This window comes from Opisthorchis viverrini (genome assembly GCF_000715545.1).
Source record: "Opisthorchis viverrini unplaced genomic scaffold opera_v5_76, whole genome shotgun sequence".
NCBI classification, from domain to species: Eukaryota; Metazoa; Platyhelminthes; class Trematoda; order Opisthorchiida; family Opisthorchiidae; genus Opisthorchis; species Opisthorchis viverrini.
Window position 1 is genome coordinate 1,042,602 of NW_008751730.1, and position 12,760 is coordinate 1,055,361.

At 47.1% G+C, this 12,760-nt stretch overlaps 2 protein-coding genes across 2 annotated transcripts in view; one reads left to right on the plus strand and one right to left on the minus strand.

Annotated features, from left to right (window-relative positions):
* T265_04472 (hypothetical protein) overlaps nt 1-12,760 on the plus strand; it is a gene marked incomplete at both ends in the record, with an annotated part of 58,639 nt that overhangs the window by 3,975 nt on the left and 41,904 nt on the right. The window contains 4 exons of the mRNA XM_009169221.1: nt 2,547-2,652; nt 4,187-4,387; nt 6,903-6,985; nt 11,457-11,546. Coding sequence (XP_009167485.1) covers nt 2,547-2,652; nt 4,187-4,387; nt 6,903-6,985; nt 11,457-11,546 — 480 coding nt within the window. The remainder of the gene's footprint in view (nt 1-2,546; nt 2,653-4,186; nt 4,388-6,902; nt 6,986-11,456; nt 11,547-12,760) is intronic.
* T265_04471 (hypothetical protein) overlaps nt 8,601-12,760 on the minus strand; it is a gene marked incomplete at both ends in the record, with an annotated part of 5,359 nt that continues 1,199 nt past the window's right edge. Inside the window, 3 exons of the mRNA XM_009169220.1 lie at nt 8,601-8,687; nt 9,405-9,827; nt 11,710-11,883. Of these exons, the coding sequence (XP_009167484.1) occupies nt 8,601-8,687; nt 9,405-9,827; nt 11,710-11,883 (684 nt within the window). The remainder of the gene's footprint in view (nt 8,688-9,404; nt 9,828-11,709; nt 11,884-12,760) is intronic.

A 12,760-nucleotide genomic window follows, 5' to 3' on the forward strand; every position in this document is an offset into this window, starting at 1 on the left:
AGCCGGAAGCGAGTGGAGACTGACGGGGCTGTTAGCTCAGTCACTGTGCTTGCATCTTGAATTCTCGTTTCTGAGACACAGCACACATCAATGCCAAGCGAGTCCAGTGTGAGTGCAAGAGCAGCTTGTTGTCCTGCTTGCTTCAGAGTGCGAACATTGAACGCGGCCAGATAGAATGGGTGTCGAGGCTTGAGGACTGACTTGGAGATTCCTGAAGATGTCGGCACCATGTGACGAGCAGATTCTACAGGCAAGACTGATGCATGACGAACGGAGTCATACTGACCGGAAGGTCCGTGGTTCGAACCCGAGCTCTGCCTCTCGACTTACCCTGTCTAGGCTTGGGCGACCTGGCATTATCCCAGCCCTCGTGCCTCCTTTGTGCGGCATGGCAGCTAGGCACCGAAAGGGTGCTACAGCTGAACGATTCATCTTATTTTTCTATGTGCTTCATGTAAGTCACTCAAAAGAGGCCAGACAATAGCCTGGAACCGGAGTAAACTTGCGCGCTTTCGTACCGGTTCAATTCTTGGTTGAAAATCTCATGACACTTCAGATCGCTGGTCAAAGTTACGGTTACGTATGACTGCACCAGAGGTTTCACTGTCAATTCAGAATGGTTCCTCCTCCACCGATGGGATGGAGGAAGCTTCATGTCCCACGAGTGATACTATTGGCCAGAGAGGAATCGCTTTCGATATAACTGGGAATCCGTAGATTCAGGGAATTGCCAAGTCATGAGTTCTCACTCTCCAATATTCTTTTGTGGTCTTGTAGAGATCTTGGAATGTGTTAAATTCATCTTCTATCGCGTCTGTTTTGACAGTGTCCCAAGCAGCGATGCGCAGTCGTGTCGGTCAGTAGGGTTTCTACTTCATTGGTGTTGTTTGAGCTCTCCGTCCGTTGTCCGAGATGTTTTCAATCTTCCTCAGCCTGTTCGTCACTTTTCTTCTGCCCAAAATGGTGTTGAATGTCTTGTTGCGTACAACAGTTGGTGAAGCTGTTGGTGGGCGTTCTCTGAGAGTCCTGTAGATTTCCTCACTGCTTCTAGACTGGCTGTAAGTTTGTGATTCCTTTGAAACTGAAGTTGAACCCTTTGGTGAGGGGCTCTTGTTTTGCCTGTATGCTTTGACTAATGGATGGATTATCTATCCAAGTCTCTGAATATTTCCAATCCAATCGAAAAAAAGCTTCAACTCTGTCGACTCCTTTCTCACCTCTACCAGTCCCCTTAACTAGTCTTATTCTTACAGCGTTTTTGCAAACTGTAGCCTTCAACGCACCGCTCTTCTCCAACAAATGAATAGCTGTCCTGATGTACAGTTTGCTGGTTAATTTCACTGCGATCTATTGGAAATATGAGACATGAAATACTGCCAAGTTTCCCAAAATTGGACAGTAATAATAAATAGTTACAAAGATAAATGGTTTAGCCGTGATACCTTCCCAATGCCTAGCTGCCATCCCACCCGAAGGAAGCACGAGAGGTGAGATACTGTCACGTTGCCAAAGCCTAGATAGGAGCAGTCAAGATGCCGCGGCTGAGTTCGAACCTCGAATCCTCGGGTTAGTAGGTTAGTACACATTAACCACTGGTGTATTTCGAGCACACACTCTTACAGTCTTGTGTAGATATTGACTTTCTGTCGAGATTCGCAACTTGATCGTTCGTTTGCATACCGTAGGATGTTGTTCCGGCTCTTTTGGATTGTATTCGGCTCAGAAAGCTGGGTCGCTAGACGTCACTCGGAGTATTCCGAACCGTACGAATCAATCCTTATGCGCCTCCATGTTAGGGCATGCGCAGACGATCCGGAAACGTGAATTTCAAAACAGGCCGTAAATTTTTTGCTGAAAGGATTTGCCTACTCTTTGCCGTGCGCGCAGCACGCACGGCTTAGACGTATGGCTCACGGTTTAGTTTTTCACGTTTCCTCCTTCATTCATGGCATCTGCTTCCCGCCGGTTTAGTGGATAATTGAATGTTTCCCGGGGTCATGTTACTCAGAGTCTATAAAAGCTAGTTAAAGTTCGTTCCAGGGATTTCTCTATCACCAGACCGATTTACTGACCGGTTCACCGCCTCCTTTTAATTACTGAGCCTGGTTTTATCTTCCCACGATCACCCTTCTCTCGTCACCATGTTGCTCGAATCTTCTAGCCAGTATTTGGCCAAAAACAAGAGTGATGGCAGTTATCCCCAGGACAGTGTACGGTACGGAGATCAACCTGGGAAGCGGGACACAATAGCACTCGAGAGAGACTCGTTCTAGAGGAATCCGCCTTCCTGGAAAGTCGGTCCCGACGTAATTCACGACCACGAGAAAAGAGCCTCTTAACTTTCTTCGGGATAGACTCTATGTGAAGTTGACTTCAACACGAGGAATGATTTTGTCACCCTTGTTCTGTATTCGGCCGCTTCTAGGGAGTGAACTCTCTCTGGGATCGGCCCTTTTGGGATGGCGTATAATTAAGTTGCGGGTGTATTATTTCAGTCTCCTTTACCGACTGCATGGTCCCATCCTTCTTCGCTTCCCTTTGCTCAGTTACAGCAAGAAATTCTCCAGCTGTCACAGAAGTATGTCCAGGTCTTGGCGGAGGCGCAGAAATTCGAGCCTGATGGTCCGTACAGCTCGCAAACCACCGCTTACGGTACGTTTTTGTCCAATGAAGGGTACAGAATATGTTTTCTCTTGTTCCACTACCGTAACAATGGTCATTGTATACGTGGGATCATTCTGTGCAGCTTTCTCAACCCTAGTCAAGAGTCCTATGGTTTTTTGCACATCCTTTTCACTTTTTCCGAGTACGCATCAGCTGACCCGCCTTCCAACTTTACGGTATACACTAAGGGATTCGAATTCAAACTTTGGTGAGCATAGAAATGTGGATTGTTCAGTCATTGGAACGCACGAAAGTTTTCGCACTCCAACCAAATCTTCATTGGTTATATGCGAATTACAATCGGATTGTTGTGCGGCCCCTGATCTTCTCCATGCTTCTTGAGTATTACCTGACCGTTCTCTCTTACGTTCAGGTGAGAGAGGTCTGGAGAGGTCCACTACATTTATTGCCGGGATTACGCAACGGATGAATGTCAGTTTGAGTATGATCCTTGGTCAAACCAACTGTTTGTTCGCCTATCAAGACCATTACCTAACTACTAGTGTCTAGTCAGTACTAGGGCGCTTTTAGATCGAAACTCACACGTGCAGAGGATGGTGCATCACACAGGTCATCATCGGTCACGATTCGGATAGCAGTTGCGTGAGCGGGCGTGCCAAACACGGCGTAGCAACATGCGACTGGCGGAACGGACGGGGTCGAGGAAGGAACGCTGTGTTTGTGTCTTATCCTTACCGGGTAGTCTGGCAAACCCCGTTCAGCCGTAACCGACAGGCGTTCCCGCGTCACAACAGTCCGATTGGCGCTCGATTCCCTCCGGGAAATAGTTAGCTATCCAGCTTTGGAACTGCGAAAGCGCAACCACACAGGAGTTTTCCTCCTTAGGCGGTTTGGTCAAGAGTCTTACTCATGTGTCTGTAAACTCCGAACTATCGGTAACAGCACCCAGATGAGGGCGACCTCAAGTAATATCTTCTATTCAGCTCATATCTCACTAGGTTTTTGTGCTTTGTGCATCTGCTCAGTGCAGACGGAGATGGGAAGACAACTTTGAATTTGTGTGGTAGGCTAGCGCACGATCCCCTTGTTCTCCCATTCAGAATTTTCGTAAACTTTAGCAGTGTCGTTCAGCTGTAGCACTGTTTCGGTGCCAAACCGTCATACCACCCAAAAGAAGCACGAGGGCTGGGATACTGCCAGGTTGCCCAAGCCTAGACAGTGGAAGTCGAGATGCGGAGGTCGGGTTCAAACTACGAACCTTCTGGTTACCAAATTCTAACCACTGGGGCGATCTCGTTGTAAGATAGCTACTCACCGAGTTCAGACTCTGGTGTTGCCGCTAATACTGAGAGTAACTTCTACAGAAAGTGTGCGACCAGCGTGTAAACCCACTTCTGCTATCTACCCATGGATGGCTTATCGCCGAGCTAGAGTCTGAAGTGATCACGAGTAGGCGTCATCCGAAAAAAACTGTTACAGAATGTTGCTTTGTGCACATAACCACCTGTCATTACTCATTTGCATGACTCCTTTTCTCTCTGCCCTCCATCTGTTCCTATAGACATGAAGAAAACACTTGCAGTCTTGTTGCACAGTCTGATGCAGCGCATTTCCACGTTGGAAGCGCAAATCGCTTCCATTCGGCACGGTGGTGTCCCTGGGTCGCTCAAGTCCATCGGAAATTTTTCCATACAAAATGCATCGTTTCAACGTCGCCACCTGCAACAACAAAGCGAGGACGCAGAGACAGTAGATTACATTGGTGAGTTTTCAGCGTTACTTATGTTGATAACTTCGAGTCTGTTGCCCAGGCGACCGGGGTTTAGCTGAGTTTCGGTATTGTTTCTATTGCCTGTGTGCACAGCCAATTTGTAGCCATCGAAGGTTTCGTGTGTGTGTGTGTGTGTGTGTGGAACATTGATGTTTCCTAGCGTCTTCATCGTATGTTCGTTCCAACAACGAAAGGCTGTTTACTCAACATCTGGGCGATTCTCGTCCTGATCGTATGAAACACCATTCGAGAGTAGTACTGATTGGACTCAACAAAACCAGTCAGACAAGGCTATGGAACTCAAATTTTTAACTATCATGAAGTTGCACGTGAACTTCAATGGCGGGGATGCCGCTAGAATTGGAATGCAGCATCAGTGTTGAGCGAAGAAGACGCGAAAAAAGCGTCTCCTCGTTTAATCCCCAGCTGTGGTCATTCTAGGAGTACTGTGGTCTGTACGAACACATCCATTTAGCCAACCGTCTATTTCAAAGTTCGTGATGTACTTTATCCATTTCTCGTAATCTGTGAAGGCTTCAGTTCGCCTACATCGTCTCCATCCAAATCGTCGACGGTGTGTCAACAGTCATCAGTGGTTAGAATCTTCTCATCTGTAGCGAAACTGCTTCAGCGAACTCTGTCACTTTCATCCTCGGCCTAAATGACTTCAAAGTGTCCCCCGACTGTTCTTATTTACCTTCCTGATAGAGGCTGTTTTTCTCTCTTGTGTGTGAGAGAGAGGAAAGTATTCAGGTTGTCTCTTTCAAGTTGCAATTATCTATTGGTATGATCGACTCTGCGTTGTAATCAGCCGGGTGCAACGTGGATTGGGACATCGGCGACTGTTCCGTTCAAATTTTTTATCGTGTGTTTTCTGTCTTGATATTTTTCCCACCCAAGTTTTCTCAGTGTAACAATTCAGTTTATTCGCCAGTCCATTATTGCTGTAGTTTAATTTCTATTGAATTTTTTGAGCTCGAGATGGCTTAAGTGGTTAGGGCGCGAATTTACTGGCCGGAAGGTCCGTGGTTCGAACCCAACCTCTGCATTTCCACTGCTCCTGTGTAGACCTGGCAACCTGGCAGTATTTCGGCCCTCGTGCTTCCCTCGGATAGCATGACAGCTAGGCACCGAAACGGTGTTATTACTGAACCATACAAACGTTTAAGTCGAGCTGTCTATTGTTTGATTAAACATGGGAATCTGGCCTCTTTTAGTAAGTGTTTTCTGGATGAATATCTCTCAGTAATAACCATCGAAATTTGAACTATTGTCACTCCATCAGCGGTGTTTTTCAACGTGGTCGAAATTGACCGGGTCGATGGTTTACCATGGGGACATGTTGAAATATTGAACGTTTTGAGGGAACGTACTGAAGGAACGCATCGAGAGCACTGTTTTGTAACGTAGTACCCCACCGATCAGAAGTTCGGGTTGCTTTGGGTTTTGTGTACTTGCTGTTGATCACTTGACAGTGGAGCTGTTCGCCTAGCAATTTGACAATTTGACTTGCAGACGTTTAGTAACCATGTGACGGGATATCGTCACCGTGGACGATGCCCGCACATCTGCCTGCTGTTTATATAGTTGGGGCGAGATGGACCAAGTGGTTAGAGCGCGAATTTACTGACCGGAAGGTCCGTGGTTCGAACCCGACCTCTACCTCTCGACTTTCCCTGTCTTGGCCTTGCCGACCTGGCAGTATTCCAGCCCTCGTGCTTCCTCCGGGTGACCTGGCAGCTAGGCACCGGAAGGGTGTAAGAGCTGAACGATTATTATACTTATTATTAATCTGATTGGTCTTTTCGGGATTTGTGTTGCACCGTTGTCTGGCCATCTGGCATCTGGTTGGCTCGTTGGGCATGCATTACGTACCCCGCTCGAGGGGGACAGTGTTTTCCCGAACAGAAGAGAAGACAATGCGCCTTGTGAAACTGTTGATTCACTCCTCAAGGAGGAACAGCTATGTACCCTCCAATTCCATCTTTTCCTGACTGTCACTTTGACTGGATGTTGAAGCATTGGTAACTCGCTAAAAAGACGAGAAGCTTCGTACAGTCTAAAGAGGAGTCATCAATTTCGCCAACGTCCAGGGTGATCTGAACCAATGACCTTCCAGTTACTTCGCGGTTTGGTCAAGAGTTCGTTCAGCTCTAGCACCCTTCCGGTGGCCTACTGCCATTTTACCCGAAGGAAGCACGAGGGCTGTCAGGTTGCCCAAGCCTAGACAGAGGAAGTCGAGAGGCGGAGGTCGGGTATGAACCACGGACCTTCCGGTCAGTAAATTCGCGCTCTAACCACTTGGTCCATCTCGCCCCCACTATATAAACAGCAGGCACCGACAACCGTTTAACAAGCAAACACAACGATAGTTTATTTTCACTTTCATTTGGAGGTCCACTATATCACGAATGACGTAACTTCATTATGCTAGGATCCTCCCCGCAGTTCGACCTACACATCTCTAGCTGTCGGAATTTTTCCTTTCCTCTCCACTTTCACATAGATCTTCTACAGGGTGCCCAAGAAACATGCGTTTTGCAGTCCTACCGACTGTTGGCGTTTCCCGAATGCCAATCTAAAATTGAGGTGAGCTTAGGTTGTTTTGAATTTCAGTTTCTCCAGCTGGTTTTGCACTTTGCTACGTACTCTCCAAGCCCACAATTCTGTTCCGCAGCTCTGACCCATAGGTGACTTATTCATACACCTTGGCAAAATGGGCAAACTGATACAACATGACGTGATGTCCTCACTCGACAACTAAGCAAGTTACGGTAATGGCTGTTTAGAATTTGTGCGTTGAGTTTATTAGTGATAGTCCGATCAGGTTCACATTCTTGACAACCTGTCAACTCGGGTTACACAGCTCTGTTTCGTATTAGGAAGTCTCAGGTGCTTCAGATCTCACACTTGTGAAAATGGGATAGCTCCAAGCTGGAGGGTAGCTGATCCACAGTAAAGAGCATTTTTTTAAGTCAAAGAATTGGCCATGGGTGTTGACCGGAGGCAACACATCGGCCGAGGAAGGTCCGTGGTTCGAACCCGACCCGCTCTGCCTCTCGACTTCCCCTGTCTAGGCTTGGGCAACCTGGCTACTGGCAGTATCCCAGCCCTCGTGCAACCTTCGGGTGGCATGGCAGCTAGGCACCGAAAGGGTGCTACAGGTGAACGACACATCGGCTGACTATCGACCCGAAACTTGTGCTCCATTCACGTGAGTGTGAAAAAAATGTTTTTTTTCGATTCATGAGATCTTTTAGGCTTTCGTCGGTCCCGTTTCTGGAACAATCAATACATCAATTTACAAGACATACCAACCATGTGGACACGAACTTAATTCATAAACAAAACGGAATGTCCTTCACGGCACATCGAATGAACCGTGACCTCAGAAACGGTTTTCTCCCTGGGGAATCGGTTGGCGTTCAAAGGCCTCCACATGGCCGTATTGGGTGCCTCGTCTATTCGTTTGATCAACAGTTGTCACTACCAACAGGTACCTCCTAACAAGGTTTTATTCGCTACGTATTCTTGACAAAGTTTCTTCTGTGTGCACGAAGCAAAGCAGGTGTCTTGTGCCATAACCAAGCCGAAAGATCATCAGCCGTGAATTGACCATAGTAGGCTAATTTATACCACTCGCAGACTGCGTATGAGGTAGCCGATTCGATTCAATAGCTGATTGGATCTCTCAAATGTCTCCCAAGTGTCGACTTATTGGAGTTCTCCGTACAAACAGACGCCACCCTGTTAGAAAACTAGTCTTTCCCATTCATACCTCACTCTCCAACTTTTGAAACAAACGAGAAACATGATTTTTAGGTCAAGAATAGATTTTCGACATTGTTTATGTGTATGGTATCGTCCAACTCGGTTCTTCAACCGCCCCCTCCCCTGAATGCGTACGACGTTGTATGGTTCGGGTAGAAGCCGCGGTCACAACCAACCAGATCCAAGGAAGGAAGACCACAACGAAACACAAACCGGGAACGGACCAACTGCAGACAAACCCGGAGCACCCCAAAGCAGCCATCCATCAAACTAATGGAATAAGAGGCATACAGACCACAACGCAGCAAAAAATCACGATCGGTCCTACAATAATGCAACAGAAGGTATATAACAGCCAGCCAATCACATGACAGGATATTAGATACTCTACGAAAACTACATAAACGCAGCTAGGCACGGAGGAAGCACCCATTCAACTGCGCACTGACGATGTCTCCTCGACTGGGGACGAAACGTTTGCGAGCCAATTGCTAAGCTCGGCGAACAGATCAACTGTCATCTGACCAACAAGCAAGAAGGAAAAGCTTTTGCGAGACTCGGTTTGCACCTCCTAATTTCAGCGCTACGCTATGGGACTCGATTGGGAATACCCCGGTCGTTTACATAACAGGTGGCTTGTGCGAAACTATCGATAAGTTGACCTTGTTCCTTTTTCATGCTCTGGATGAGCTATGTGATAGAAAGACAGAGCGCTCTGCATTTGCTGCACTTCCCATTGATTGTGGCATAGAAAAGATGTCAACTTATCGGTCAAATTCAGATTTGATGGCGTTGATACATTGCTAGCTTTTCTATTCGTTTCGAACTCACTTAAACAGCAGCACTCCAACCTTCCATCTCGAAATCTTGGTTTTTCCTGGAGATATTGCAAAATCTGGATGCTTGTTCATATCAGTAATTAGTATGAAGTACTATCGTGGTCAACCGCTCCGTTGTCTCACTGGTTAGGGTCTTCAACCAGAGGCTCTCGAGTGGGTCCCCCAAGGTACCGCTCTAATTCCGTTCGGGGAACCTGCTCATTCATCGATCCACCTCATGATGATCTGTTAGTCTGCCGGTACCACCACGAACACACACATGACTGTCCTTCCTCTGCGCTTATCTGCCTGAAATTTGGGTTCAACTTCTCCCAGTACAAAGTTGGGCTTTTCGCAACCCACAGCCATGCCTGTCACTATTTCTCAATATTCCAGGTCCATCGTTTTCGTTCGCCCACTTTTTTCGGTGTGTCACACGGTCTACGCGAACTAATATATCCTGTACTCTGTGACCGAGGACCCTCTACCTGGTGGAGATCCTTTTTGCTCAGTTCTGTACTGACTGGAAACGACAGAGGTGAATAGCGTATGACCTTGTAACAAAGTATAAAAGCGTTAACCGGGTGGACGGCTACCGTCTCACTGACTTGGGACGGGGCGAGATGGACCAAGTGGTTCGAGCGCGAATTTACCGACCGGAAGGTCCGTGGTTCGAATCCGACTTTTGCCTCTTGACTTCCCCTGTCTAGGCTTGGGCAATCTGGCAGTATCCCAGCCCTGGTGCCTCCTTCGTGTGGCATGGCAGTTAGGCATCGAAAGGGTGCTACAGTTGAACGATTGACTTGGGACCCGGGGATTAAGCCTGTGGTTGGATAATGACACTGACAGACATGACTCAATCACTTAGGCAGCGGGATTAAGCCTGTGATTGGATAATGACACTAGCAGACATGACTCAATCACCTAGGCAGTGGTGCTTCTGTAAGAAAACTGTTTCCTTTCACGCTTAGCTGCCTACTTTCCCGTTTCTCCAACTAACTAGACATTTAAAACTATTTTCCTCAAGTGCCATCACCTCCAATGCTTGGATTTATTTTCCCTTCTCTCTCATTCTTCTGTGACCGAAATTGTGGCGGCTGGAACCAACTTACTATTGTTACATGGTTTACATCTGAAAAACTGAACTAAACGACTCATGCTGCCTCTCAGGGACGCGTTCGTGTCTGTTTTCTCCGTCCACTACCACTGTAATGGTGATACTACTAATGGGGAGACATCCGAGTAGTATGGTTTCTTGTAAATTCACTTTGCGTCTCTTGGAAAAGGGAGATCTCTTGCGGAATTTGTGGAGCCGCTTTGTAGCGTTTTCTTGGATTTGAGCAATAGTCAATGAATAGCCAGGAAAGTTTGGGAAGAAGCGTTCAAGAGAAGATGGATGTTCAGCTTTTGTAAATAAGATGCATATGAGAGTTTTGCTTCCCTGTCCAATAGTCTGTAACTGGTCAGTTGGCATTTTCTAATGAATAACTCCGTAGCGAAGGCCTCCTTCCTTTCACCACGACTAATTGGCATTCACATTCCTTTGTAGACGTTTGCGGCACAATCATAGGTCAAGCAAATGCTGATGTAGCTTTGAGTAACAGAGATGAGCCAGTCATATTGAGTTGGATTCCATATCGGCAATCGATTTTGCTTTGTTAGGCTTGTTAAGTCGTGTGATAGTTGGATAGAACGCAACCCGAAACTCGTGTTCCGTTTGTCGTTTCTGCCTAAGCATCTAATGACTGTGCCTCGGAAACAGAAACAACGAGTTTTGTCAGCGTCAGCACAACCTGATCCGCAGGACCCCCTGGTTAGATATTGTCTCTTGATTGACGATACGAATACACGTGTAGGGCGCGTTCGAGGCGCCTGTCTGTTCGCTACCTGGCTTCCTCCATTACTGACTCCTGTCGCCTCTATTCACGGATGACGGAATTGTGCTGCTCAATCTGTGTAGACTCTGACCTTACGCTCCCCATGTCAACAGTGTCACTGCGGTTCGGTAGACCCGCAAAGATGACGAACGCCAAGCTAGACCGTAAAAAGCTCTCCCCTCCTACCAGAGCAACATCTCGTCTCATCTCATCCTGGTCTGATGGTTTTCAAAACTGTCAGTTCGAAACCTGACATTCATTCAGCTAGCTCAGCCAGTTGTGGTCGAACTAAGTGAATGTGAGTGTACTGGCTGTCTACTGACCTTGGACTAATGGCAGGCGATCACTGTCACCGTACTGTACGGCAAGCGCCCTGCTTTGACCTGCCCCAAATGAAGAGGGGATTAACCAAGACCTCTACATTGGCGGGCTATGAGCAGCATCCGCTGCTCACCTAAGGCTGAAGCCATGTCATATTCGGTTGTTTAGGGGGGGGGGGGACTCACGTACAATGCATGTACATGTGTCGATGGAAGCGACTTGTCGGTTCCAAACTGCTTGCTATTTTTATCGTTTGATATTTCTCTTTTTCAGTGGCTGCGCGCCCATTGGAAATCACATTCTTGTTACGAGGAACTCGGAGTGGATGGATCGGACTGCTCAATGGTTCGATATTTGAGTGAGGTAACTATGTTCGCGTGTTTTCACGTGTTTTTTGTCGCTATCACACGAGGGAGCCGTGGTAACTCGGATTCACCAGACAGAGAAGATGACCTCGTAACCGGCATGCACTACAGTGGAGTTACTAGGGAGCGAGATGGCCCAAGTGGTTAGAGCACGAATTTACTGACCGAAAGGTCCGTGGTTCGAACCCGACCTTTGCTCCTCGACTTCCCCTGTCTAGACTTGGGGAACCTGGCAGTATCCCAACCCTCGTGTAACCTTCGGGTGGCATGGCACTTGGGCACCGAAAGGGTGCTATAGATGGATGATTATTGCATTGCTTTAGACTCCACTGCCCCTGTTTCGAGATGCTGGCAAAACTTTATTGATCTCCAAGGCAATGTGTGTGTGTGTGTAGAGAGAGGGAGAACACGGGCATAAAATCAACGCTTGTTGTGTGTGATTTGGAACTGGTGAACCCGATTCGACGGAAAACCGACTAATGTAGTGGATACAAAGCGAATGGATGATACGATTAACACACCTGCCATCCTTGCTGCACCCCCTGTTTTCGGAGACCGAAACTGCAACAGCTCTAACTAACTTATCCTTTGCACATGGTTTACTTCTGATAAACTGAATAGGTAGACGTGGTCCCTGAACTATCATCAATCCTATTTTCTTCTTGATCGGATCGCTAACACCAATTTAAGTTGCAATGTGTGTTTGGCTGCCAGTCTTCAATCTGTCACGCTCTAGCTAGCTGGACAGAAGGTCCGTGGTTTTCAACCCAACCCCGGCTTTCCGGTTGAGAAACTTGCCACTATGTAAATCCTCATGTGCTGCTTTTAAGCTGTATGGCAACTGTGCATAGAAAGGCTCTCAAGATTGTTTTTGTTTTTGTGGAAACCACTGAATAAATTGACTGATAGACTGCTGGAAATGCGGGTGAACGTTGTAAGGTTTGTAGTGATCTAACGCTTGTCGGTAAACAGGATGTGCGTCATAAGACAGACTAGTTCCATAAAGGAAACTACTCACAAGGTTGTTGAAAACTCTTCGACAGCCTACGACCGGTTTCGCCCTTCTTGGGGCTCATCAGGCAACCTTATGTTCTACTTGAACCCAAATTGAACTTCTTCAGAAAAACACACTAATTTGCAAATCAATTTGGTTTTCACGAGAGACTCAACTAAATCTCTCGTTTATGATCTTCTACAACTGAATGTGCTGCA